Raw genomic sequence first — 27,290 nt, 5'->3', positions numbered from 1 at the left:
GCCGGATGACTGACAAGCCAGGGGGCCTATTGCCATCTCAGGCAGTAGCTCTCTAGCTGCTGAGATGCCTGGGCTGCTGGAGCACTTGGGCCTCTTTGGTCTATTATTTGCCCCCAAATTAGCCTTTATGGAAAGCTCTTTTCTTGTGTGTCTCAGATGTGGAATCAGATGGAAAACCACTGCTTTCCTGCATCCTCAAAGCATTTGAAGTTCTTTCTTGATATGAAATATTTGAACCAACTGGCTGTGATTTAGCTGATCTTCTACAGGAGCTAGGGAGAACCTCGCAACCTCTCAGGGGAAAAAAACAATGAAACCAAGAGGGAAGTCCTGCCTCCTGGAAGAAAGTGGACACTTCTTGCCAGGAGTCAGAAGTATCTTCTTACCAACCTGTGTCTGTCCAACACCCGCTTTTGTGCCGGGTATCTGAGCACTTCCCCAAATTTGATTTCATAGATTTCTCACAACAACCCTGCCAAGTACATCAGATCATTATCACTGGGCAGTTGTGGACATGGAGGCTCAAGAGAAATTCAGTGCTCCTCTCACACGTTCAGACTGAGAGCAAGGGATGTGAATTTCAAACATCAGGCTCAGAGCTGAAATTGGAGGAAAGGTAGTAGAGTTCGCCAAGGTTTGTTCAGTAAAGGAGCGTGGTATGTGGGGCAAGAGTGGGGGGATGCTAGTTATTCACTAAGTCTTGAGCGGTGGCCACTGTGCTCCAGGCACCAAGTCACAGCAGACCTATTCAAACGCAACCTATTTGAAAAGATATGACGAACATGTGCTAGACCTGGAGAACAATGAAGTTGGAAGGTATGGGGCAAATTGTAGTTGCCACTGGATATCAAAGAAGGAATTGAAGATACAATAGCTAGAAAAGGCTTTGTGGCTCTGCAGAGAAGAAGGAGAGAGGGAGCATTGTGAGCAAAAATGGAGCAGTAGACCGTGCCTGGCCTGCAGAGGGGAGAGTGAGCGGTAGGAAGGCTAGAGATGCTTACAGCAAATTGTCTAGGGCCAATTGCCTTGCTGACTCCCTGGATAAATCCAATTCTAATTGGCATAAATCTCTGATCCATTGTTCCACCAGCAGAACTAATAGTCATAGTAAAGAGGGGGAGATAACATTTTGCCTAGAAAATTATGCAAACCCTGGAGATGCAGAGGTTAAAAAAAATGAAGACCTTCTTTCCACTTAAGAGACTGTGACCACATGCTTAGCAGGGAATGTGCCCTCAAATCTAGCCTCAGCGCCACCCAGAGACCCAACCCTGAGCATAAATGCATTGTTTAGCCTCCGGTAACTGCATCCGATAAAGTCATTGGAAATGAACCGGTGCTGCTTCCATTGATCTGTTTTTCAATTCTCTGTTGTTTGCTGGAAGAGCCCAGTTTTACTTTGCCCAAAGTAAGTCATTCGAGTAATCGGTAAATCCAGTGGAATTCTAAAGTCATTGCCTCTCAGGCTGGCTGCTGGGTTCACATCCTTCACATTGTCAGCCGACTTCCATCATCCCAAAAGCACACTCCTGTTGGTGCCAAGGAACACAAAAGCAGCGTGTGTGCCCGCATAGGGGCCTTTGGATGTCATTGGGCTGGCAGTAGCCTGGAAGGAAAAGACTTATTTTGATCAACAAACTGCTGTGTGGGATGGAGCAGTGGCCAAGAGCTTGGGTGTTGGAGCTCCACACTCCGGGGAGAGTGCTCAGGGTACCATTACCATCCCTGTGACCTTAGAAGCCTCACCTGCTCTCCCTCTGAGCTTGGCTTTCCTGGCATGGATGTGGAATTCCCACATCCGTGAAATAATCTCCACAGGGGGACATTAGAGATGTTTGCAGCCTCCGTCATCTAATAAGCAAGAAATGGGTCACTTGCAGGGAAAAACTTTGGCCCCCTAGAAAGGGGTCGACAAAGATCTTCCCTAGAGATTTTTGACTTTGCTGGCCACAGGGTCTTCGAGTGCACCTACTTGACTCCTGATCTACGGTGAAAGGAGCCATAGGCACTTACAGTATGCAAATCAATGGTCATCAGTGTGTTCCCATAAAACTTTACCAGTGGACACTGAAATTTGAATTGCATGCGATTTTTACATGTCACAAAGTACCATTCTTCATTTGCTTTTCTTTCCCCAACCATTTAAGATGTAAAACCATTGTTAGCTTGTAGGCCTTCCAGAATGGAGAGCAGGCCAGATTTGTCCCACAGGTTGTAATTTGTGGACCCTGAATGAGAGGGCACATGGAGCTTAATGTATTGTGACTTGTTACAAATATAATTTGAATTTTTGACCCAGTTTCTACAAACTTCCCCCACTCACAACCTACATGCCCAGTCGCACTCCTTTATGAAAGATTGAATAGGCACATCATTTGGAGTGCCTTAGAAGTTTCCTCCTTTCTTGGGGCGCCTGGGTGGCTCAGTCGTTAAGCATCTGCCTTCAGCTCAGGTCATGATCCCAGGGTCCTGGGATCGAGCCCCGCATCGGGCTCCCTGCTCCACGGGAAGCCTTCTCCCTCTCCCACTCCCCCTGCTTGTGTTCTCTCTCTCACTGTCTCTCTCTCTCTGTCAAATAAATAAATAAAATCTTTAAAAAAAAAAAAAAAAGTTTCCTCCTTTCTTATCCTAACCACACAGTCAGGGCACCTCTTTCGGGAAGCCCTCCTCAATTCCTTCAGCACTTACTCATTCCCTTTCACTGAATTTCTTTCTTAAGCTGCAGGGTTTGGCTCACGGGTGTATTTAGTTTGGTCTGCACTTTTTTTAATGGAGCCCAAATTTGCAAAGTTGGAAACATCTGGCAGCACTGAACCCAAATGCCCGTAGTCTAACAATTTTCTGGACTGCAAGGCAGCTGCCTACTTTGGGCTGGGCATGCTCTTCTGGGCCCCACCTCTCATCTGATGTACAAGAGTCTGCTCCCATGCTTCAGTTCCCTCATGGTCCATTTAAGTTGCCCTTCTGGCTTCTGTAAAATTTTCAGTTTGTGATTTCCACTATAGATCCTACAGCCACAATTTCATACCTATATTATTTCTTGCAGTTCTCTTTGAGGGTTTCAAACATGCAGTAATGAAGTACAAAGAATAATCTCATAAGCACCAGTGTACCAACCACCTGGAATTAATAACTTTTAACACACTATGACTTTGGCTTCAGATTTTTTTAAATGAATATACAGGGAATCCCAGGAGAATCAGTCTTCCCATTATTGCTTCGTTTCAGATCCTTTTCCCTTACTCCCTACACAGATCAGGGTCTGCCGTGAATTTGATGCATATCCTTCTAGTGCATGTGTTGATACATCTAGTACGTATTTAATTATCCACAGAAATATATGTAGTATGGATTTATGTGTTTTTAAAGTGTATAATTTATCTAAGTGCTATCATTCTCCTACATGGGTCTGTCACTCAACATTATCTATCTTGGGGCATATCCATCTCGTCCAGACACTTTTAATGCTATATGGCATTCTGTCATGATAGGAATACACACAGTTTATTTCTCCATTCTCTTATCAATGGACATTTAGGTTGTTTCTAGTTTTGGACTATTTTCAGCAGTACTATTCTATCTCTGCATATGCCTCCAAGTGCCTACATAGAATTCTCGTAACCCTGTACCTACAAGTAGGATGGCTGGGTCATGGCAGATTGCCATTGTCTTTATTTTTGCACTGTTCTCTGAGTGTTTCACGTATTGGTCATCTCTGCAGTGGGAGTGTGAAGTCTTTTTCAGTCTGTGAGATTCATAGGGTTTGCAACTGTCTTATTGGTCATCTTTCAGAGCCCTGAACACGGAGGCTTGTGCACGATTGGTGCACAGCAGACACATGGTGAGTGAATAATACCATTGGACTGCACTGCAAACATTTAAGGGCAAGGGCTGAATTTTATGCTTTCTAGGATTCCTTTTATCTCTTGCTTCAGGACTTGACATGAAGAAAGAGACTGAGAAATATAATGCCATGGAAAAACCAGGTGGCACTCCTTTTCCTTTCTTCCAGCTCTTTTGATTTCCATCTATTTCCTCCTGTCTTGAATGCCCACCTTCTCCCTCTTGTGTCCATCACTTAGATTCCCCTTTTTCCACCAACTCCTGACTCAGTATTCACAGGTTCACAGACCAGAGTTTCTAAACCACTATTATGGACTTCAAACTTTCTAACCCATTGAAGGAACCTATTAAGTTTTGAGAAAGGAATTAAAGTTGTTTGGACATAGAATGATTCTTAAAATTCATTGCAAAAACCCAGCTTTCTTCCCTTTGCCTTGTTGGTTCCACTGCCTTTTAGTTTCTTTCTTACTCTCCCCTCCACTCTCTGCCTCTTCCAGGTCTTGTTTTCAAACCTTCTAATACCTGCCTCTGTCCACCATCTCAAGGGTTGGAGCATCATGCTGTGGGGATGGGCTCTGCTCCCAGGATCCCTTGCTGCTGGTCCCCTGACTATTTCTATTAAGGTCTGGCTCCTGTCTCACTTTCACTCAGTGCAATCCCACTGCAGCTGCTGACCTCCTTTAGTGCTAAGCCATCTACACCCTAATGAGAAAACAATCAGGTGGCATGGACACACACCAGTAGCCAAGGATGCAGCCTGAATTTCTTGAGACCAACAACTGTGGGATGCTGATGGCTGGCCTTCCCAGAACATGGCTTTCTGCTTTGGTTTGAATTTAGTCCTCAGCACCTCCTTCCATGGAAGCAGAGAGGAAGGCTCATGGAGAAGGAGACAAGAGGAGGCATGGGGAGCCTTGGCCTTCCAGAGAGAACTAGATATTTAGAAAAGGACTCAGGGATCCACATGTATCAAGCCCCTATTACAAGAACATTTATTACTTATTTATTCAACAGGGTGCCTTGCATGCCCACTACAAAATAGACACTGTTCTAAGAGTTCTAGGAGCTGGGCTAAGGCATACACAAGATAGTCAAGGGCTCTGCCGATGGAAAGTTTGTGTTTTAAACCCTCTTCCACACCCTACAGAAAAAAGATCAGTTTTGTGTGAGGTTTATTTCAGGCTAGAGTTCATGGAATCTGTTTTCTATAATCCAATTATGAGCTTTTATTGGTGTGGTAGTAGTGGTGGGTACACATGGTGGGGGGGAAGGGAGAGGGGAAAGAGAGAGAGATTGAGACAGAGATTGCCATAAACCTCAGGGAACCTCTAACTTCCAACAATTCCAACCCCGGCTGTGGTTTCTGATTATTGCTTGCATCCTAGTCTGAGAAAGAACAACACTGTGAATGAGTAGAAGGGAACCTCATGGAATAGTAAGAGTGATTACCTCCAATGGGGCTTTTATTTTCTCATCTATACATTTTTATAGTTTTCTAACTTTTTATAATGAGAAAAGGGAAATCATTTATCAAAATGTACACATGAGAAAAAAAGTATCTCCTAGGTAATGAAAAAGAGGAGCTGCATTTAAGTATATTTGGGTGATTGTGTGGGTCACACTTACTCTACTTTTGGGGCTATGACCTAAAGGAAGGGAGAGGCCTGACTATCCACCATCACTTCCCAGTGCTAACTAATGCTCTGAGTGAATTAATACAAAATCATTTCAAATAAACAGGCTACTGGAATCCAATCAAAGACCAGAATGGAAAATAGACAAATCCCACTCATAAAATAAAAATTCAGGAAATTGCTAGATGATGGTTTCTGATGAAGTAGTGCTCTAAATAATTTCTTCAAGGTCATCTGGTTAATTTATGATGCATTTGTAAGTTATTGTGTATTTTAAAAATTAATGAAAGATTTAATTATAGCAGGGTTGCCTGTGACCTTTTGTGAAATGACTTCATCATAAATCTGCAGGCACTTCAGAACTGTTTTCCAGCTTTCTAATAATTTGCTCTCAAATTAATGACATCTAGCCAGTGAAAGGAGTCAAGGCTGGGTAAAAGGATTGAGCTGGGATTTGCGGTTTCCTAGCAATGGCTAATTCTGAGTCCTGGACGGAGGTGGCAGAGAAGATGGTGTGTGACTCACCGGAATCCACAGCAGGTTTAACTGTTTACTTAGAGGAATGAGAAATAAATCCAGTGTGTCAATAGGGGAAATTGCAGGTAGCCAGACGAGGTCATTGCAGAAGCTTTGATGTGGGGCACATTTATCTACATGTCACTGTGGAGGTAGTACCTGGGCCAGTGGGAGAATTCTTCTTCCCTGGGACCCACAGGGGTTCTCCCTCATTTATCAATTGAAGGTTTATGCCTACCCTCCAGCTTGCCAGCCCCCTGTGAAGCTCAACTTAGACTCCATCACCCTAGCATCTCTGACCTTCACCTATCTTAGTGAGAACAGCTAAGCTGTTTTTGGAGAGAAGCAGGCTCACTTCCCCAGAAACCAGGGACATCATTATCTCTGTCATTCTGATGATTCATATGATTCAGTAAAGTGTATAGAGGAAAATTCTACATCTTAACAAATCAAAGAAAATCCTCTTTCCTAAAAGAAGCTGGAGCACATATCTGTAGTTCTAGATTGGCATGCTAGAGTTTGGAAAATCCAGAGCATCCTTTAGACATAGAAGCCTGAAGGAAAAGCCAGCAAAATGTAGAAGGTGAGTCTTGGCCGAAGACTTCCGTTTTTTGCCATAGCCCCAGATACTGTCTCTAGTCTACTCTGAGTTCCACCAAGTAATGACTTATAGCACTACTGTTATACATGGCACAGCATGACTCAGCCTGCATGCTGCAATGGTTTCCCGTGAAAAGCAGTCAGTGTGGGAGGAAGAGTTAGGTTTCTGGAGACTTGGGTCCTAGTTCTTTGTGTTCTTGTGCAGACTACTACTTTGTTTCTCCAGCCAACATGTGAAGAGGTTGGGTCAATGGTTCATCCCAAGGACACTTGGATGACTAAGACTTTATAATTCTGTTTGTCCTTTTCCATGCCCATGGACTCCCAGCTAGAGAAGGAACCAATAAAGGTGGTCATGGTTCGGGTTCAAATACATAATTGCCTACATAGTAGATGCTTAGACCTTGAGACAAATTGGGTCATAATTGAAGCTCTCTGGATACATCTTCTCTGCAGATTTCTCTTTTCTTCCTTCCTCCAACTGTGCTTTCAGGTTTATATATTTCATGGGGTTTCTGCCTTTTGTGCAGGCAGCCTACAATGAGCTGGTACTAAGAGGACCCCCATGCCCATACCTCAGTGCCAAACTGTGCAGTCAAATGATTTCTAATGAATCATGAAACACTTAAAAAGGCGTATGGGCCTTGCTAAAAGTATAGTGCTAAAACTGTGTTATAATATTAGTAGCAACTGCCTAAGTTGGACTGGTTCCTACACCTACTTGCTCTATAATTCTTTTTGGATGAGTTACTTAACTTCTTTGAGCCTTAGTTTCCCTTTCTATTAAATGGGAATAATAAATGAAATGAGGTAATCCATACAAAGTGGTTAATAAATTATAAGTGTATGATAAATTATCACTATTATTAGCATTTATAATTATTATTGTTGTTATTTCATTGCCTGTCCTAGGGTACCTACTGTTTGCAGTCTTGTAGAGATCATTGGGATATAAACACATATGGCATACTATCTGCCCACAAAGTTCTCAGGCATCTGACAAAGGATATAAAGTAAATTATCATAATTCGGTACTTTATATAAAAATATTAATAGTTTAAAATTATTTACTTCTTAATTTATACAAAACACTATAATTATGAAAAACATTTAAACCTCAGCACTCTGTTAGGTTCTGTTATTATCCATATTTAGCACATGAGGAAACTGAAGTCTAATTAATACGTGTAAGGAACTTTCTATAGATATGGGATTGGCACTCACATCTTGCCCTGTATGATGCCAATACCTTTGTGTTTGACTACTTCATTCTACTGGCTCTCAGACAATAAATATATGATAAACATTTATGATGTGGAAGGCACAGCATATGTAAGTTGCAAACTTTCAAGAGTTTAAAATCTAGCAAGGAGGTTAAGACACTTATGTATGTAGTATATGAATTTTGATCCCTATTGGAAGTACTAAGGGTATTATGCAAAATATAGAAACAATGCTACCAGAATTCAGAGGAAAGAGATATTTATTTTTTCTTCCTAAGGAAAGGAATGCAGGAAGAGGGACGATCGGGGGGAACATAATAGAAAAGTTAGCATTTGAGTTAAAACTAAAAAGAATAATCCATTAAGAAGATAGAATAATCTCAAAACCTGTATAGTGTTATGATTACATAATTCAGAAACATATGAAAACTCAAGGAGAAATAGAAGATTTGCAATATCATAGGGGAATATTTTAATAAATTTCACATGGAAACCAATAGACCAAGCTGTCAAAAAGTTGGTATGATTTGGATGAATAATACTATTAGTAAGCTTTATTTAAAAATCCGTATATGACAACTCAACAAATAGAGAATATATATTTTTTAAGCAAACATTTAATTTTTTTAATTGACTATACACTGGGCCACATGGAAATTCTGGACTAATTCCAAAGAGCTGATATGATTGAGATCATGTTCCCTCTGAATGTTATAATTAGATAAAAACTTTAAAAAATAGAATGATGATAAGGAAAATAAAAGAAAAAACCTCATATGTTTGGAAATAAAACCCTGGGTTATTTAGGAGTAGTTTTGTTTTTTAAAGAGGAAATCAAAATGGCCACTATGAAATATTTAGATTTGAAAAGCTCTCCCTCCCCTTCTTTCACTCTAACCCATTTTTTTCCCATCACCTGCCTATTATTTGACTTGAGCCTTGCAGAATGAGTAGGAATTGGACAAGATAAGATGTCAGAACAGCATTCCAAGCAGAGGAAAAGCAGGCACTAGGAGATCATGCTGCTTTTGGTGGAAGGAATAGAATTCTGTTTGACCACAAGCAGCATTGGAGAGTAGCAGGAGGTAATACTACAAAGGTAGATGGAGGCTACTGCAGGATGGCTTTTGAATCAAATTCAAAGGTTTTAACATGATATTCATGACTAGATCTTATGAGAGTTCAAGGACAAGAGTAGGTACCTTGGGAGTTTTCTACATAGAGGTTGAAGTTGCTGAAATGAATAGGATTGCCAAGGTCAAGTGTAGGAACTGAGAAAAAGAAGGCTTAAGTTACAACAGTCAGACATGGGAGGAAGAAGAGGTGGGTGAGAAGTATACTTAGAGAAGTAGGAGGAAGTCAAAGAGAATATGGTGTCACTGAAACAGAGGGCTAGAGAAACTGAGGAAAATCCTCTGCCTCTGTAGGACAAGGTCACCATCTACTCACACAGGAAGTCAAAAGTTTAGAAGAAGGAGAGATCACTTAGACTTGAAATATCTAAGGAATGCTTCTAAGAGGAGGTGGCATTTAGAATGAGATTGGGATAGACAGAGAATGAAGGAATGAAGGAATGGCAAAAACAAGGTGTTGAATTCGGTTTCTAGTCTGATGACTGAGAACTCAGTTGAGTTAGCCACAGGAGAGGAAAGTCAGGAAGGAACTGATATAGTCAGCTTTGGCCTTGTTCTCTTAAGATTTTATTCATGCAGATAGAAATGGGGGAATTGGTGATTAGTAGAGCTTGAGATGCAGGTGCAGGAGTCCCTGAGGAAAATAATGGAAAGGGAGGGTGGTTCTGGGACAGGTTGATGGCAACACAGTATCATCCTAGTTGAGTTCAATCATATGTTCTCTCAAAAATTAGTCCTCAGTAAAGTCCTAATCTGACTCCCGACACACCATTTGTTCTTTCTTATGCACATTTCTAGTCACTTTCTAGTAATGAATCCTTGTCCTTTTCCTCTCTGAAGGACTGTGACCAACCACTATCTCCTAGAAACTTCTTTCAGCTTTTACAACTATGTATGAAGGTTGGTATAATTGGAGGTGGGGAAAAAGAACTATGCAGGGGAGAATCAGGTGACCCAGAGTTGCTTCCCTATAAAGAGAAAAACATCTTTACAGAGCCTGCTCCTCTAATTACATTTAGTGTGGCATTGTTTCCACCTAAATTATAGCAATTATATACCAAGATCCCCTTTGAAATCATTTAATTAATGAGTAGCTAACCCTTGGTGTGTATGGAATTCTAATGAAGTTTTTTTATTTTTGTGAACCACTTCCCTCCCTCAGATTAATCACTCCCCTCCCCAAAAAGCTCACTCAAGTCTGGATGGTGGATTAGACAGGGTATGTTAGTTAGGGTCCCAGAAAATCATAGTTGTTTGTGGAAATCCTATCACAGTCCAGGATAACAAAGACAGAGAAGCCACTGCTATTTCCCTCTTGAGATTGTTTTTGTCTTTCTAAACCCCAAAGGACACGCAGCTCAACCATGTTCTTTGGCCCAGAAATAAGGGCAGATAAAGCTATTACCCCAATTTTAGAAGAAGTGAATGACTTTGATAGATTAATTCTATCCATTAATCAACCCAGAACTATTTAATGAGCATCTGTTATATAGAAGAAGTGCCAGTAGAGACAAAGATGAATGACTCTAATAGATAAATCCTTTGTGTATGGGGTCACCAGAGATAGGTGGCTTGTACACCTGGAGTTAGACATAGGGAGTGAAAGAAAATAAACTCTTGGAAATTATCTTGAAAGGGCCACATTCCACCTAGACTGTTTCTTGCACCCATCCTTGGAGTATACGTGTCACTGATTAAAGTCATCTTCTGTAAGGAAGCTAAAGGCTTGAGAGAGGAAGTGATTTGCTCAAGGTCACCTAGCTAATTTAGTGGCAGACCAGGACTAGGGAAAGATGTCTTCTACATCTTTGCCTCATACTCTTGCCACCACGCCCAGACCATCTGTATGCTAGAAGTCAAGTAATAGCACAAGAGCATGGGAGGACGCTATCTGACCGGAGTCACATTTGTAGTGTAGACTATTGGCACCAGAGGAGTTTAAAGAAAGAAAGAGATGGTCTCTTAGGTTTATATAGCCCAAGAAGGTGAATCTTAAGTGGAGCCAAAAACTCTCATGAAAAAATCCAGGTGGCAAGGGAAAAAGAAAAAGAAAAAGAGAAGTAATAAATTTTAATTGATTTTTCCTGAAAATCCATATATTGAGAAATGGCTTAGAGAATTCACTAATTTTGTTCTGTGGTTGGGAGCAACTTCTTCAAGGGAACTAAAGGGAAGGCTACCTGTTTCCAGACAGTCATTTGTATTTATGTAGGAAGCATCTACTTTCTCCAAGGCTCTGTATCAAATATCACACACAGACACACACACACACAAACACACACACTGCATTTGAGTTAGTATGTACCTTGAAAAAGGGATATTGAGCCAAATCTATCAAAAGCTCTTGACGAGGAGGCCCTTGGGTATGAGTCTATGGGGGTTCCAGCAATATGGTGGTGATGGTAATGAACATTTGTTGTCCATTGGAATTTTCAAGATTTCCCATACATTATCTCACATGATAAGGTTTTGTTATGTTGGTGAAAATACACTTGAAGTAAAGAAGAGGGGCTAGGAATGCATTTTCATAGAAGAGGCTCAAAATAGTTTTCCTGGTAATTGCAAGGAAGTGGAACTCTGGATGATAGTGGATTTGGGCATGCTAGAAATTACCTTTTTTTGCCAAAGACTTGAGAAAGAAACCACACTCTAAAATTCCTTGTTCCTCAATAATTAATTACCTATTCTTTGTCAACCATCTACCATTGAAAGGCCATATGGCATACAAAAAAGTACAAGGAGCATTCCCAGCCTTAAGGAGCTTTCTAATTGGTTGACACAAATTGTCCAAAGATAGGAGAATTAAATTCTAGATAAGTGGTCTAGAGGTGTGTTTCTTAAAGGATGGTCCTGGGACCAGCATCGACATCACCTAGGGAGTTTTTAGAAATGCAAATAATTAGTCACTCAAAACATACAAGTCTGGGTATGAGACAATCTATACTTAACAAGCCCTCTAGGTGATTCTGATGTAGACAGTGGAGAACCTCTGGAAGAGACATAATAGGACCATTTGAGCTTCTGAGGAAAGAGCTCATGTTGTTAGAACAGTCACAGAAAACTTTCTGAAAGAAGTAGCACCTGATCTGTGAATTGCATTATCCTTTTAGAGATATTCCATGTCTTTGGTTCCTCCACCCTACCTCTCTTGGGTTTCATATTAAATTGATGTATAAACCACGTTGTTCCCCAAAAATATACCACAAGTGGGAGGAGTATGCTCTGCCTACTTTATTGGTGATGAGCTTTGTAACTTTAGAGAAACATTTCCAATGGATGAGAAAATATTTTTGGGGAAATTCTTTTATTATTAATTAGAAGTAGTCTGGCTTTCTCTATCCCTAATCCATCTCGTGGGTGCTTATCACCCCAAAGTGACAGGCATGGTTTCTCATGATGGTCACCCTGGTTTCTCTGCTGGATTCTCACTTTCACAAATCCTATTGTGAATGTTAACATCTGTTCTAAGAGTAGTTATGAAAAGGGATGAGAAATTCTTGAATTTAAATTAGTCCTTATTTTATCTCCTGCTAAGTTTGCTGCGTTTCTGTCATTTCCTTGGCTTCCATGGGCTCTAATCAGAAGAGCTGTGAATGAATGCAGTATTGAGCGGAATTAGAGAACCCAAATACATGCAAAAGAGAGACCATGTATCAGTTGCTTATGCCCCACAGGAGGGGGCCCATGATGAACATTTTTCTTCCCAGAACTGATAATGGATGGAGAGATGGGGAATACATTAATGTCCGAAAGTTGCCAAGGGGTTTTAGTTGGGCTCCCCTGATCTTAGTTGGGGTCCAATGCGAAAATGAGCAAAGCTCATAATCCTAACACTAGATGCTTAAATGGCATGTGAAAGTGATCACATGGGAGAGCAGACTAGCACTCTCCCAAGTAAAAATATTAACGTATCAATTTACAATTTGGGGAAAGACCTGGGAAACACTGTGTAAGGACATCTGGGATAGAAGCCAAAGAAATCTAGCTGAAAGGGTGTGCCTGGCAAGATTGTAGGAGAGAAGAACCTGGATTAGTACAAGTCCTGACTGGGCCCCTATTTTTGTGTTCAGTTCTGAAATGAGCTCTCTGAGCCCAGCAACAGATAACCCAGAGAGCTGGGAAGACCAATATCATGGACTCCCAGAGGGTCTGTGGCTGTAAGGCCAGGCCGCTGGGATACACTTGCCTCCTGCTCAGCAGCAGCCCTGGGAAACGGCTAAGCCTGAGTTTGAGCTTCTGTGCTTACTCAGTCTTGAGCATTCCTTTCCTGTATGGGCAAGTTTGTCCATTTGAAAGCTCTCTCGCATTTTGTAAACTTTCACACTTTTCCATTTTGTTAGTTTTTTTATACTCAAGAGATCTCCCCAGAGTGCCCACTTTTTGGTCTCCCCTCCCTTGCCCCTTCCCGTATCATCTCCCGGTTAACCGGCCAGTGTTTTCACACCACTTCATGGCTAGATAGATGAAAAGTGTTCTTGAATCGTATCACCATCTGTATGAACTTCCTGTGGCTGCTTAACAAATCACCACAAATTAGGTGGCTAAACGATTAGAAATTAATTTTCTAACAGTTCTGGAGGCCAGAGTCCAAGATCAAGATGACAGCAGGGCAGCACTGCCTCTAGTGGGAAGGGAAGACGTCCATCTTATGGGGGCTCCAAGTGTTCCTTGGCTTGTGGCCACCGAACTCCAGTCTTCCCTTCCTCTTCGCATGGCCTCCTCCTCTCTGTGTGTCTCTCTTCTTGTATCTCTTATAAGGATGCTGTCCTTAGGGCCCAACTTGATAATCCAGGATGATTTCATCTCAAGATCTTTAACTTACTTATGTCTGCAAAGGTCCAGGTAAGGTCACATTCACAGGTTACAGGGAATAGAACACATTCATGTCCCTTGGGGGAGCCACTATTCCATCCAGTACACCATCTTAGTACTCTGTTTTTCAGTGGTCCTTAAGCTTAGGGAACTGTGAACTCCTTTGAAAATCTGATAAAATAAATGTAATTTCTCCATAATAAATACACATGGGCCAACAAATGCATATTTTTATTTAAGATTTCAGGGGATTGAATGGTGACATCCAAAACTAACTACAATTTTTCTTTGTGATCTAAGTAATGTAAAATTGACCCAGATATTGCCTCTTTCATTCTAGGTAATAAACAAAATGCAGTAATTAATACATTCTAAGATCATCTTAAATATTTTTGGTTTCTCTGGAGCATTCACTTATATATTAATCACATTGTGTATGACAAGTCTTAAGCTGCCACATTATTATTATTATTAATTATCACTACTACTACTATTATTATTTAACCTGAATTGCATCAAGCATTATTTCATTTATTCAATACTTACATGATTGTGAGCAGGAGGACCTGACATCTCTCTCTGTGACTCCACATGTTAGTAGACTCAGCCTCTCCCTTCAGTGTGTAAAGACCTTTTTGGGTCCTGATTCTGCCATCAAGCATATTGACGGTTTCTTCCAGCTTTGTGTCATCAGAAAATGTGATTTCCAATGATGACCATTATTTTCATGTCTTCAAGTCATTAATAAAAATGATGAACAGGAAAGAGCAGACAGCAGAACCTTGTAGCTGACTACTCACGCCCTCCCTTCTGGTTGATTTTAATGCTTTAATTAGGTACTGTTCAGTCACATAATTTTACTGGCACCTGGCTCATATTTTTTCGTCTTTTCTTCAAGACTATTATGGCAAACACTGTCAGATGCTTTGCTAATACCCAGGTAAATCATGTGCCTCATATTTCCTTCTATCTGCCTCGTAACCCTTTCATAGAAGGGAATGGGATTAATCGGACATGATGTGTTTTGTGATCCATGAAATTTAACTGTAAGCTATTTGGAGTAAGTGGAAGTGTTTGGTTTGGCATCACTAAAATTCTTCTACTCAGAGTACTCCAATCAAGGAAGACTGACTAGAGGAGGTAACATTTGAATGTGGGAGGATTTAGGTGGGCTGGATGAAGACAGAAGGCATTCATCCAAGTCTCCTCCCACTGGTTTTTGTTTGTTTGTTTCTTCCAACGATCTTTCAATATAACTCTTCAAACAAGTAGAAAATTTTAAGATATAACTGCTTTGTTAGAGATTTAAAAGCAACTGACTCCTGACCTCTCCATGAAATGAATTGAGACTAAAAGGTGGAAGTAGTTCAGTGGTAAACTGGCATGGATGAATTGGGTTTGGAGACCACTGAATACAGCATGAATGAAGAAGAACAGAGAGAACCCGGGGGGAGGTGCTTACATTCACTCTGCTTCACACGCTATTGGCCACACAACCCAAAATATTCTAGCCCCATGGCTTCTGCTACTCAGTGCTGAGCTAAGATTCTTATAAAGACCATACGTTTTTGGTTTTGTTCTTTTAGTATAGTTGGCACACAGTTTGCATGAGTTTCAGGTGTATAACATAGTGATTCAGCATCTCCATACGGTATGCTACGCTCATGGCAAGTGTAGCTACCATCTGTCACCATACAGTGCGATTATGGTATCATTGACTGTATTCCCTGGCCTGTGCCTTTTATCCCCATGACTTATTCACCTCAAAGTCTGTTTAATCTTCTTTTAGACAAGACTCTAAAAAATTGTATTTAACTTTTAAACTGATAGAACATTAAAGGGCATTTCCCAAGATGTAATATAAGTTGTACGATCCACAAAATGATCCTATTTCTGTGTCTATTTCACAGTTTTAGTCCGCTCTCACCCCTCCCAAAGCATCTGACCTCATCCTTCAGATAGCAGCAGGGACTGTCCCTTGAGGAGAGTTAGTCTCTTAGGTGTCACCATAGGAAGAGCTGGCTGTGGGGAGAGGAGAATCCAGGGCTGGGAGCATGATTAAGTTTTGCTCACATGGAAGACATCCAGTGCCTTGAAAGACTTCCATTGGTTTAGGTTCCCAGAGTGATTGGTCTCCCATTTATAGCACTATGATAGATGTCTTGCTTTGTAATTACAAGACATGCCATACCCGAGTGGAGTATGGATGATCAGTCATTTTTTCTATTTTTCTAGAAATGATTGATCATTCATATTTACAGGGCCATCAACTTCTGGGCTTTGAAAAGGGTGGTATTGATTATCTAAGTCACACAGATGGTATGGTTCTTTACTATACATAAATATGAGTTCTTTTTGAGGCTACTATGATTTTTCAGGGAAGGGGGAAGGAATGATATTCATGTGAATTAAGCAATGAAGATTTCAACTAAAACACACTGAGATTTAGTCAGAATATTGGAACTGGCAGCCATACTTTAGATTAGCTAATCCACCCCCCTCCAACATACATACATACAATTTACTTTACAGGTGAGAAAACTGAGTCCCTGTTAGTAGATATCAGTAGATAAAATAACTGCTTGCATTAAGGTGAAACAAGAAGGCTACAAGTCAAAATATGCACAACAGTTCTATCTGGGTGGAATATTTTGAACTACTGGGTGAATTTTTTCCCTCATATCTTTCTGTGTTTTCAGTGCTTCCTATAAAGCACATATATTACTTTTGCAACTGAAAAAGTGGTTAGTTTTAAACCCACTGTGAATACCATGTCAATTGGCTAGAGTTATAAAATGGTGCACTTTGTCCTTGGTGACCTTCAAAGATGTCATTTTGGAAGAATCTGTTGAGTCCAGGCTGCAATTCGGTCTCTCTCCCTCCAGTCTTTGTGCATTAGTGACTGACTAGGGGCCTCTCTCTGCTTGTCTCTCCCATGCCTCCCCTAAACACTTAGAGTTTTTGGCCACTTCAGCCTCCGTTCTGAATGGCAGTTGGTGAAAGTGGACTACAAATCTATCTTCAGCCGGCGCTGCACCAAGGAGGACTATCAGACCTGGCACCTGCTCAATCAGGTACACCATAGGGTAGGGGCACACTGGCTTCTAGGAGGTGGAGCTTCCACAAGCCCTGTTTGGTCATCTCTGGGCCTTCCTATTTGGAGGTGGAAGGTAGCGAGCCATCCAAAGATAATAGTAGATTTGGGGGGAAGGGTTGGAGTCCACACATCCAGGTCCAGCGTGGACAGATGGTATTTCAGGACCCTTTTGCACCCTGGGATTCCAATCTACCCATTGAGGTCACCAAGTAGCCTAGGGGTGAGGTGACAATGATAAGCTGGGACTTTAGCTCTATCTGTGGAGAAATAAGCCCAGACAGCTAAGAGACCTTTCAACGGTTTCATCATCTCACCTTCCAATGGAGAGGGTGAGAACATTTGTCAGGCCAGCCTGCAGTAAGAGCCCCAAGAGCACTGAAAACAGGACCATAGAGAAAGGGTGAGGGATGGGGGTGAGTGGCTCTAGTAGAAATGGCAGATATTTGTTGCTGTGCAACGTAAGCAGACTTCTGCATTCTCAGAACCATTGGGTTCATGTAATTTGTATCAGCTTCTCCTCTTTTTGCCCTTGCTTGGGAATAAGGACTTGGGCATGGTTGTTTATCAGAGAGAGGGAACTTTTTGGGCCAGCTTCAATTTTACTCTGAAGATGGTGTTAAAACTGTGCCAGAAGTGGGTTCTTTTCCACTAGAATTTATGCCGCGGTCACTTGGGCAATTTGGAGATCTGTGAGCTCTCTTTGAAGGTGCATTCTCTCTGAAGGTAGAAAAGAAACAAGATGAAGCAGACATCATTGGCTAGGTGGGGTGAAGGGTAGTGTTGGGACAGCTCTATGATGTTCCTCTGGTATGGTAGTAACACACTGGCCCTTTTTCCCTTGAGACTCCTGAATGGTTACTGGGAAAGAGATTGCTACACAGAGTGACTAAAAGAGAATGAAAAGGCTAATGTTTCTTATCAAGAAGCTGGTTTATTTCATCTCCTTTGTGTTTTTCTGCCTCTCTCACTATGGACTTTCTTTCTAAGGGGGAGCCCTGCGTCATGGGAGAAAGGAAAATATTCAAGAAACGCAAGCCAGGAGCTCAGTGTGCCCTGGGCCGAGACTCTTCAGGGACAGTGGTCTCAGAACCCTGTGTCTGTGCCGACTGGGACTTTGAATGGTGAGTCCCTTGGCATCTCATTGTCAATTTCAGTCAGACATTTACCTGTTGGGGGATGGGGGTGAAGATGGAGGTAAGGGAGGAAGTCATGACCCTCAGATGGGAGGTGTATTTGCTGGCCTGTGGGCCTGATGGCTCCAGTCCCTGGGCCAGATGGGAAGGCTGCATCCCTGGAAGGAGGACAGGAGGAGACATTTTCACAGGGAAGCTCACTGTTCTATCAGAGCAGCGTGTCCAAGGAAACCTTCTCATTTTCAGTTAGCAGCTCTGGGAAAGTACCAGAGAGGTTGGGTGGGGCACTGACAGCTCGGAGAGCTGCCTGCCGCCATGGACAGCTACCTCCAGACGCATTAGCTCAAACCATGATTTTCCATGTGAACTCTCTTTTCATCATTTTTTTTCTCCCTCTAACAACAGCCACAAAGAACAACTTTAAATCTCACCTATTAAGCAATGATTCACAAATTTCCAAATATTTACCTCCAGCTCTGACCTCACTGACCTCTAGGATGGAGACATGTGTGTCCATGTACATACTCAGCCGCCATCTCCCCTAGAATTGCTAGTAGGGATTTCAGATTCAGGATGGCCAAGGGGGAGCTCTTCCTGAATCTTTTTTTTTTTTTTTAAAGATTTTATTTATTTATTTGAGAGAGAGAGAATGAGAGAGAGCACATGAGAGGGGTGAGGGTCAGAGGGAGAAGCAGACTCCCTGCTGAGCAGGGAGCCCGATGCGGGACTCGATCCCGGGACTCCAGGATCATGACCTGAGCCGAAGGCAGTCGCTTAACCAACTGAGCCACCCAGGCGCCCAACTCTTCCTGAATCTTTACTGCTGGGAGTTTTTCAGCTCTTCTTCAGACTGGTTTTTCCAAACTCAATAAAACATACGGTTCCTTAAGTAAAAATCCCAGGAGAGCTTGATTTTTCCCTTACCGCCAGGTCCAGTCCATCCACAAGTCCTTGTGAGTCTTTACCTCCAGAACACATTCATTCATTCATTCATTTAGATTTATTTATTTATTTATTTGAGAGAGGGAGAGAGCGAGAGAGCAAGCAGGGGGATGGGGTAGAGGGAGGTGGAAAAGGAGAGTGAATCTCCAGCAGGCTCCCTGCTGAGCATGGAGCCCAAAGCGGGGCTTGATCCCACAGTCCTGAAATCATGACCTGAACCCAAACCAGGAGTCAGACACTTAACTGACTGAGCCACCTAGGGGCCCCTCCAGAATACATTCTAACCCAAAGCACCTCTGCCCGTGTCTACTGCAGCCTGGACACTAAAACAGTCTATTGTCTCTCTGTTTTCACCCTCGTTGCCCTAAAACCTCTCCTCCTCACAGTAACCAAAATTTGACTGTAAAAACCCAAATCCAATATTATCACTCCTGCACTTAAAACGCTCCAGTGGCTTTCTCTCTCCCTTAAAATATCATGCCATCTTCCTTCCTTGGCTTTCTCCACTCTACATGATATGGCCTGCTACCATTGTGCCTTAATTTCTTACTATTCTCCCCTCATTCACCATTTTGCAGCCACATCACTGTCTTCTTTCTGTATCTTAATTAATCCAGACTCATTCCTAACAGAGACAACAGCAACTGTAAGGATTTCTTCCAGATCTCAGCATGGCTGGCACCTCTAGGTAACTCACATCTCAGCAAAAATAGCAGCTTCTCAGAAATGCTTTCTGAGACCACCTGATCTCACCTATATCCTGTCACTGTGACACCTCACAGATTTCATGGTCTTGGTATTAGTCACCATATGGAGTGATCATGTTTTCTAATTGCTTTATTACCACCTGTCTTTCCCCAACAGAATGCAAGTGCCATGAGGGCGGGAACTTTAGACTTGCTTCAGTGCCTCGTCCATAGTAAATTAAATAGTTGCACCATGTTCCTGAATGTTGTTACTTTTAGGAGAGTCAACAAATGTCCCAAGTCTGGGCATGGGTGATCCCATTGGTGATCCCATTCTGATCCCAGCTGGGTAAATTCCTCCCCTACATCACAGTCAAAAGTTGAAGTTCAATATAGATATTTCCATAACCCATTCCAGGTTAAAAGACAAAGCTAAGGGCTCTGGCATCAGCCTATAAACATGGCAGGGCAGTGACAGAGTTGCATTTGGGCTTTTCTGGTGTTGAATAACAGAAGTAAATCCACATGGGTGCAGAACAGCTGCCCCTGCCCAACAACTTCATCCAGCCTGTTTCTGAAGCTTGCTTTGTGCTGGAAGCCCTCTTTGGTTCCCCACTTTCTACTAGGACTATAACTGGTAACTGCAAGCCAGCTAGAGGACTATGGCTGCTCCCTAGCTACTCTTCATCCCTGAACTCATGCCTTGGAAAGCTTGACCTCAGTGAGAGTCATTCAAATGGGATACGCTAAATGGAATTTAATTTGAATGTTAGCATCCTATCTGTGACACTTCTGACCCTTTGGAGACAGAGGATATTTTCATACTTGGGAAGACTAATTTCCAATTATTAACCACAATCCAGCAAAATTGTCAGAGCAATGTATACAGTAGGCCCCTGAGAATTATGCTGCATGACATATGGATGTCAGCTTGAATATTCAGAATATGAGTTTCAGTCTTCCTTGTGTCCCTCTGCAGACTGACTCCATGGAGGCACACCGTCTTTGCATGCCATGCTACATTTTCTCCTGTGTCTCTCTGAGCTGTAATAGATCCTTACCTGCTGTTGGGAAACCTCACAATGGAGAAAGAAGAATTGTAACATAGATATTTTTCTTTTAGTAATTCCACTAACATTTACTAGTCTGGGAAAAAAAAAAAAATCCCAGCTCTGATATTCAGGTTTTGACCTTGGGAAATTTTCTTAATCTCTATGATTTCACCTTCTTGGCTATAAAATACAAATAGAGATCATGTATCTCATTGGTGCTAGGGAGGAATAAGTGAATTAATCTACATCATTAATGTAGATAAGGCATTTATCCTAGTGATGTAAGCATCCATATGATAGCTGTTCTTGCTGCTGTTGTTAATCTTGTACCCCAGAGTTAAGTGGTCCCCCTGGTATTTTTAGCAAGTAAACCAGAGCTTATACATCCAAATGAGCCCTATCTACAAAGTTGTACCTTTGGGTGTAATCCATTCACTCATTATTGGCGGCATTGCCTAAAATATTTCTGAGCCTTTCTTTGGGAACTGCTATCAGAATGCATCTTTGAGGGGTGTCTGGGTGGCTCAGTCGGTTAAGTGTCTGCTTTTGGCTCAGGTCATGATCCTGGGGTCCTCAGATTGAGTCCTGCATCAGGCTCCTTGCTCAGTGGGGAGTCTGCTTCTCCCTCTCCCTCTGTCACTCCCCCTGCTTTTGCTCTCTTTCTCTCACTCTCTCTGTCAAATAAATAAATAAAATCTTTTTTTTTTAAATATACAAGACTTGAGGCTGGGTTAGTGGTCAGAATCTGAGAGCAAGAGCAAAAAATAATCATGTGACCTAAAAAGTACTTTTACACTACTTTTGAGTATGGAAGAGACAGTTTCATTTCTGGAATTTCTGTTGTCTTTCTACAGTGGTGTTTATAGACAGTAGAACTGAGCATTTGAGATTGTTTTGTTTTTAAGTGAACTTCAATAAGCATAGGTATTGATGTAAAAATATAGTTTTTCCATCAAATATGGTTTGTCTCCAGTGTCCTTGCTGGAAATCGGTGCATGGCAACAATTTTATAGCCTTGTGTCCTTCTCAGTGGTCCTTCCTACTAGGAAGTATTATTAGCTAAAGAATCTGAAAAGCCCAGCTTAGTTAGTATAAGTAATTATAATACGCATTCTGCCTAGTTGTTTGCCTAAGCCAAATCAGGTCATGTTCATTTGATTGGTTCAGGCAACTTTTAAGTGTCAGAGACAGCAGGGAGAGGGAGTAACCTAGTTTAATCAGATTGGTAAAGCGAGGTTGAGGAGGATGGATTAAATGTCTTGATTTTGGTGAAAAAGTTAAGGAGTGTAGCCTGGATCCAGAAAGGGAGGGTATTTTCACACTGTATCTTTCCTTTTTTGAAGAGGGAAGGTTTTATAGATTCTCAGAAGGGTTTTTGTAGAATAATATTCACCCTTCCATCCAGAGTGCATGTCAGTAATAAGCATGAATTTTGCATAAATAGTGATGTTTCTACTCAGTAGCTTCATGTGTATTCTAGAGAGCCACTTCCATTGTGGCACTGGTGAAGGGCCAGGAATAAATCCTCTCTGAGAATTAAGTTTGTCAAGGACTAGCAGGTAGTCAGAAAAAGGAGCCTAAGTGTCCTGCTCTGAAGTCATATGAGGCTCCTTGAAAGGAGTTGCCATCTGAGAGATGCAAATACCTTTGTTCAGCGAGAACCAGGTTGAACCAGAAATTATTTTCTTATTCATCCAACCACTCACTCAGCAGTAACTTTTGCTGAATACCTACTGTGCACCAAGTCTTTAGATGGATTATCTTACTTAATCTTCTCAACCAGCTTCTGGGAGGAGAATATGTTATTGTAGGCATTTTATAGATGAAGACATGGAGACACAGAGAGGTTAAGTAACTCCTTCAAAATAATAATATTCTGACCCAGAGTCCTAAGTCTTGGTGTGTTTTAGTGTTTCCTTCCATGGGCAGTATGGTTCCAGATCCACACAATGAGTTTATCATGTGGTAATGCAGAAGAGAGAGGGAAGAGATAGGGGGATGCTATAGTACTAAGTGCAGGTGTGTCTGAAATCCATCCAGCGGTAAGTATCCTGCATATAGAGCACAATTATGTATGTTTTTTCTGTAGACTAGCATAGTAGAAAAGGCAAAGATGTATGAACCAGAGTTTCAAACTCAATGAAAGTGTAACAGCAAATAATAATATTGCTAGGGACTAAATTCTATAATCCAGACCTATGCTGTCTAATGTAGTAGTCACCAGTCACACGTGGTTATTTGCATTAAAAATAAATAAAATTAAAAATTCAGTTCTTCAGTTGCACTAGCCACATTTGGGTGTTTAGTAGTCACAGGTGGCCAGTGGTTACCATATTAGATAGCATAGATGTAGAACAGAAGGTTCTTTCAGACAGCACTGGTCCTACCTGTAAGTGCCAGAGATAGAGCAGAGTGTTGAAGACAGGAGTAATGATGGAAGCCTTCCTGTAGGAGGTGGTGATGGAGCTGTGTAGACTTGCTGTCGAGTACAAGGAATAAGGGCAGCACTGCAGAAAAAAGCAGATGTATGAGACTGTTGATGAGTAGAGGGATGAGTTGAGGGATGAGTTGTTGATGAGTAGAGGGATGAGTTGAGGGATGAGTTGTTGATGAGTAGAGGGATGAGGGCAGATGGCTAGCATGGGGTTTGATAAGGAGAAATATTTGAGGGATGCTTGTTGGGTTATTCAAACAGTTTCTGAAATAGTTTGAATGTAATCATCTTTCTCTATGCCTGTATTTAGGCTTATGCCCTAGCGAAATGCTGACGATGTTAATTATTATTCCATTGTTTGTATTGATGTTTTTGTTATGGTTGCTCCAGTTTGTTGAGTGTTCACTCTGCGCCTGCCAAAAAGTTCTATCTGCCCGATCCCAAACCAGCAGGCGATTCTGTCTCCTAAAACGGGACAGAAACACCTGTGGAGGACTGTTTCTGGAATCTCAGCTGCCAAATGGGAGAACGGAGGAATTGGGGGTCCGTGAAGCAATGATAGGGCTGTGTGTGGCCTGAGAGTAGGACAGCCCCAGCAGCTGCACCAGCAGAGACCATGACTTCTGGGCGGACTCCAAGAGTCTCAGAATGTCATTCCTGGGGACCAGGGGGTCCTCCCTTATGACGATTAAGTGGGTGCTCCCTGAGATTGTACTAATGCTGATTCAAGGGTCAGGAGTCTCCATTATCACCTCCATGTGCCATTGTCAGCTGTGTAAAATCTCGAACACTTCTCCTCTTTTGCTTCTCCCTCCCAATCTACCAACTAAGAGGATTAGACCCAGCAAATACAAGCATCCCTTCCAGTTCTAATATGCAGAAGCTTTGTGATTTCTGAAGTTTGTCTATTCCTTCTTTAGATGGTCTAAGGCTTCTCCCTGAATGGGATTTGGAGGCCATACATCTGGAAATGGAGAAGTTTCTCCCTAAACTTTTAGAAGTTCTAAACCCTTTTATAGTCAAGAAAGATGCAGAGGTGACTTATTTCTGGAAGGAAACTGCTTGTGTGTTTGCAGAAGCTATGGCAGCATACTTCCCTGAGGCAAATCAGACTTTCTGGCACATTCTCTCCAAATGTCACAATTCAACAGAAAAATACCTTTCCCCCAGGAAGTTGGAGCAGCTGCTGGAACTGCTTGTTTGTTGAAATCATGCGAACTCCAGAGCTGGGGGGTAGATTGGGCAGTATGAGATTTTAATATACATTTAGCAGAAGTTAATGAAGAAGCCCACAGCTTAGGGGCAGCCAGTGATGTTTCCGTTAATGTTATTAAATATTAATGAGGTGCTTTTTCTCTTTGGGGCAAAACAGCATGCCTGATGCACCTTTTTTAATTACTACATCGCTAACAGGTAGCAGAGCTGAACAGAACTGCTAAAGATGGTTACATTTAGGAAAGAGCATTAAGACTTCCTTCCCAAAGCTGTTTAGGAGGGCACCCTTCCTTCAAAGATTACTAATATTTCTTAGGGTTAGCAGAACATTCAATAGATTTAACTCATATAGCAGTTGGGGAATTTTCTAGAAGCAGTGCAGACACACCACAGCCCAAATGTTTCTGCAGGTAAGCACTGCTTAGAAATCAGATATTCAGTGCTGTGCTGGTAAATATTTAACTACCAGCTCTCTTGGAACAAATAAATAAGCCCTTATTAGTAGCATTTGCTGATTCCTATAAATATCCCCAAATGTGGCCGATTTCAAGCTACCAACATAACATCAGTGAATACAGAATTGAGAAGAGATGTGCAGTAGCACAACATTATATAGTCTTTTTACCACACAGGCACATAAAGGTAAATAACCTCAGGAGCGTAGGTAAAATCATAATACATAATGCTTTATATATAACATAATATTTTTATAATAATAAATGCAACAAAATCATGAGGAATCTGTGTGTTTGAGTGTTTGTTACCTTTCAAATATAATTTATTTCATTAAAATTTGAAATAACTTAAGTTTTGAGAATGGCTGTGTTTAACAACCATTAATGAGCTTGCAAAATTCCAGAAATTTTAAGTCCATTCTCATGAGCAGTTACAACCCTCCACAACAGTGAGTCCACAGTGAACTTGCAGGCTGGGAGATCTCCAATTATTGATCAGGAGGCATGGCTAAAAATTCACTTGACAGACATGTCCCTTTTTCCTTTTCTTCCAGTTTCATATAAACATGGCCATGATATATCAAGGCTGGTCTTGAGTTCCACCTTCCTAGCTCAGGAACCTGGAGCACTTGGGATGCTTTCTGTGGTCCACACAGGAAGGTCAACTATGGGCTCACATCTCCCTGCACAGATAGACCCAATGCAATGAGATAATTAGTGTGATTTTTAAACATAAGTGGAGTATTCATTCACCCAGTAAATATTTAGTACCTCCAACATCCTAAGTACTGGTCTGAACTCTTATATTGGCAAACAAAACAAACAGAGGTCTCTGTAGCTTCAGAGTTGCCAACATGCTGTGGTCACAAAGATTTTGTCTGGGGAGTCAGGGAAGGCCTCATCTGACCTAGATATTGAAGAAGGATACTTAGCAAACTATCAGACACAGATAAGGTAGAGGGCTTCAAGGCCAGAGAATAACTCATGCAGAGACAAAGAGGGTTGAAAAGTTGGTCTGGACTGGTCAGGTAGGAGTTTGGTGTAGAGGAAGATGCTGAGGAGATAGGGTGTGGTAATGCTGGGAGGACATTTTCTATAACCAGTTGGTGCTTTCCTAACCGTACCACTTCATACTGTATTATCATGTTCTGCTTCATGGTCTGTGTCCTTTGGTTGGATTTGAGGCATGTTGTATCCCTCTCTCCAAAGACTCAAAAGTCGTTGAGGGCAAGGATTGTTGCTCTTCTTTCCCAGGACAGTGCACATATTGAGTAATAAATAAACGTGGAATTGAACTTGTATTCCTATCTTCCTTCCATTTCTGCCCTAGTCACACACATAGACCAAAATTCGCCTCCATTTTCATTGGGCTTTAATTAAATTTTGGCTCAAAGAACATGGGAGCAGAAAAAGAAAGGAGGGGTAGGTCTGGAGAGAGTGACTTTCCTTGCTATTTTATGTTTCATTAACTCAGTGGATCAATATTCAAATGTCCAGATTGTTCTGCCTGGTCTGTGGGTTTCAGGATGCTTAACTTAGAAACATGAATTCTCCTGCCAAGTGAAGCCACCCTCACTGACCTCTGGTTGGTTTCAAGAGCAATAATACTTTATTGCTCTTTTTCTACCCTGACATTTATGCATATGGGAGCCTTATGAAACTCCAAGAAGTAAGGAAACACCATTTGCATTTCAGATGGGGGCCCTTCTCTCTACACTGGTCTTCTTCATTTTGAAATGGAGGGAAGGAGAAGGGAATCATACCTGCATTTCTTTATTTTATCATAGCTAGGCTTTCATGAAAACGTGGAAAAGAACCACAGTTTTGTGTTGTTGGTTGTAAGGAAACAGGGGACCTGTGTTATATGTATTTGGGACCGCTTGAATGGCTGTTTGTATTATATGAATGCAAATGTCTGTATTTGTTTGAGAAAGAATTTGTAGGAAAAATTAAAATAAAATCTATGAAATTAATTTTGGAATAACATCTGTGGACTCTTACCCAGAAATGAATCTTGACCTTTAATATCATCTTATTGGTTGTCATTGTCACCTACTTCTGTCAGTAATTCCACTGCAATCCAGAGGATGCTTTTAAACTTCTAGCATCCCTGACACCCACCTCCAGCCAGGGTACCTGCTACAGAATGTACATCCATACCTTTTTTTTTACCTGGAATCTTCATTTGATAATGCACCTTTCCTTCTTTACACTGGATTTCTAATGATTTGGGATTATTTCTAAATCTAAAACTCCATTCACAAAGTACGAATATTTGCTCTTGCTGGGAATATTTGAAAAAATGCGTTGAGGCTGGGGGCACCTGAGTGGCTCAGTCGTTAAGCGTCTGCCTTCGGCTCAGGTCATGGTTCCAGGGTCCTGGGATCGAGCCCCGCATCAGGCTCCCTGCTCAGTGGGAAGCCTGGTTCTCCCTCTCCCACTCCCCCTGCTTGTGTTCCCACTCTCACTGTGTCTCTCTCTGTCAAATAAATAAAATCTTTAAAAAAAAAAAAAA

General features: G+C 41.6%; 1 protein-coding gene across 1 annotated transcript in view; it reads left to right on the top strand.

Moving 5' to 3' along the window:
* Positions 1 to 27,290, top strand: part of SORCS3 (sortilin related VPS10 domain containing receptor 3) — a 575,638-nt gene that overhangs the window by 508,909 nt on the left and 39,439 nt on the right. The window contains exons 15-16 of the mRNA XM_081823577.1: positions 16,718 to 16,835; positions 17,846 to 17,979. Coding sequence (XP_081679703.1) covers positions 16,718 to 16,835; positions 17,846 to 17,979 — 252 coding nt within the window. The remainder of the gene's footprint in view (positions 1 to 16,717; positions 16,836 to 17,845; positions 17,980 to 27,290) is intronic.

Source organism: Leptonychotes weddellii, chromosome 6 (assembly GCF_054177405.1).
Source record: "Leptonychotes weddellii isolate Sample4059 chromosome 6, ASM5417740v2, whole genome shotgun sequence".
Classification (NCBI taxonomy): domain Eukaryota; kingdom Metazoa; phylum Chordata; class Mammalia; order Carnivora; family Phocidae; genus Leptonychotes; species Leptonychotes weddellii.
The sequence above is the reverse complement of the archived record's forward strand: the minus strand, read 5'-3'. Positions and strand labels throughout refer to the sequence as shown.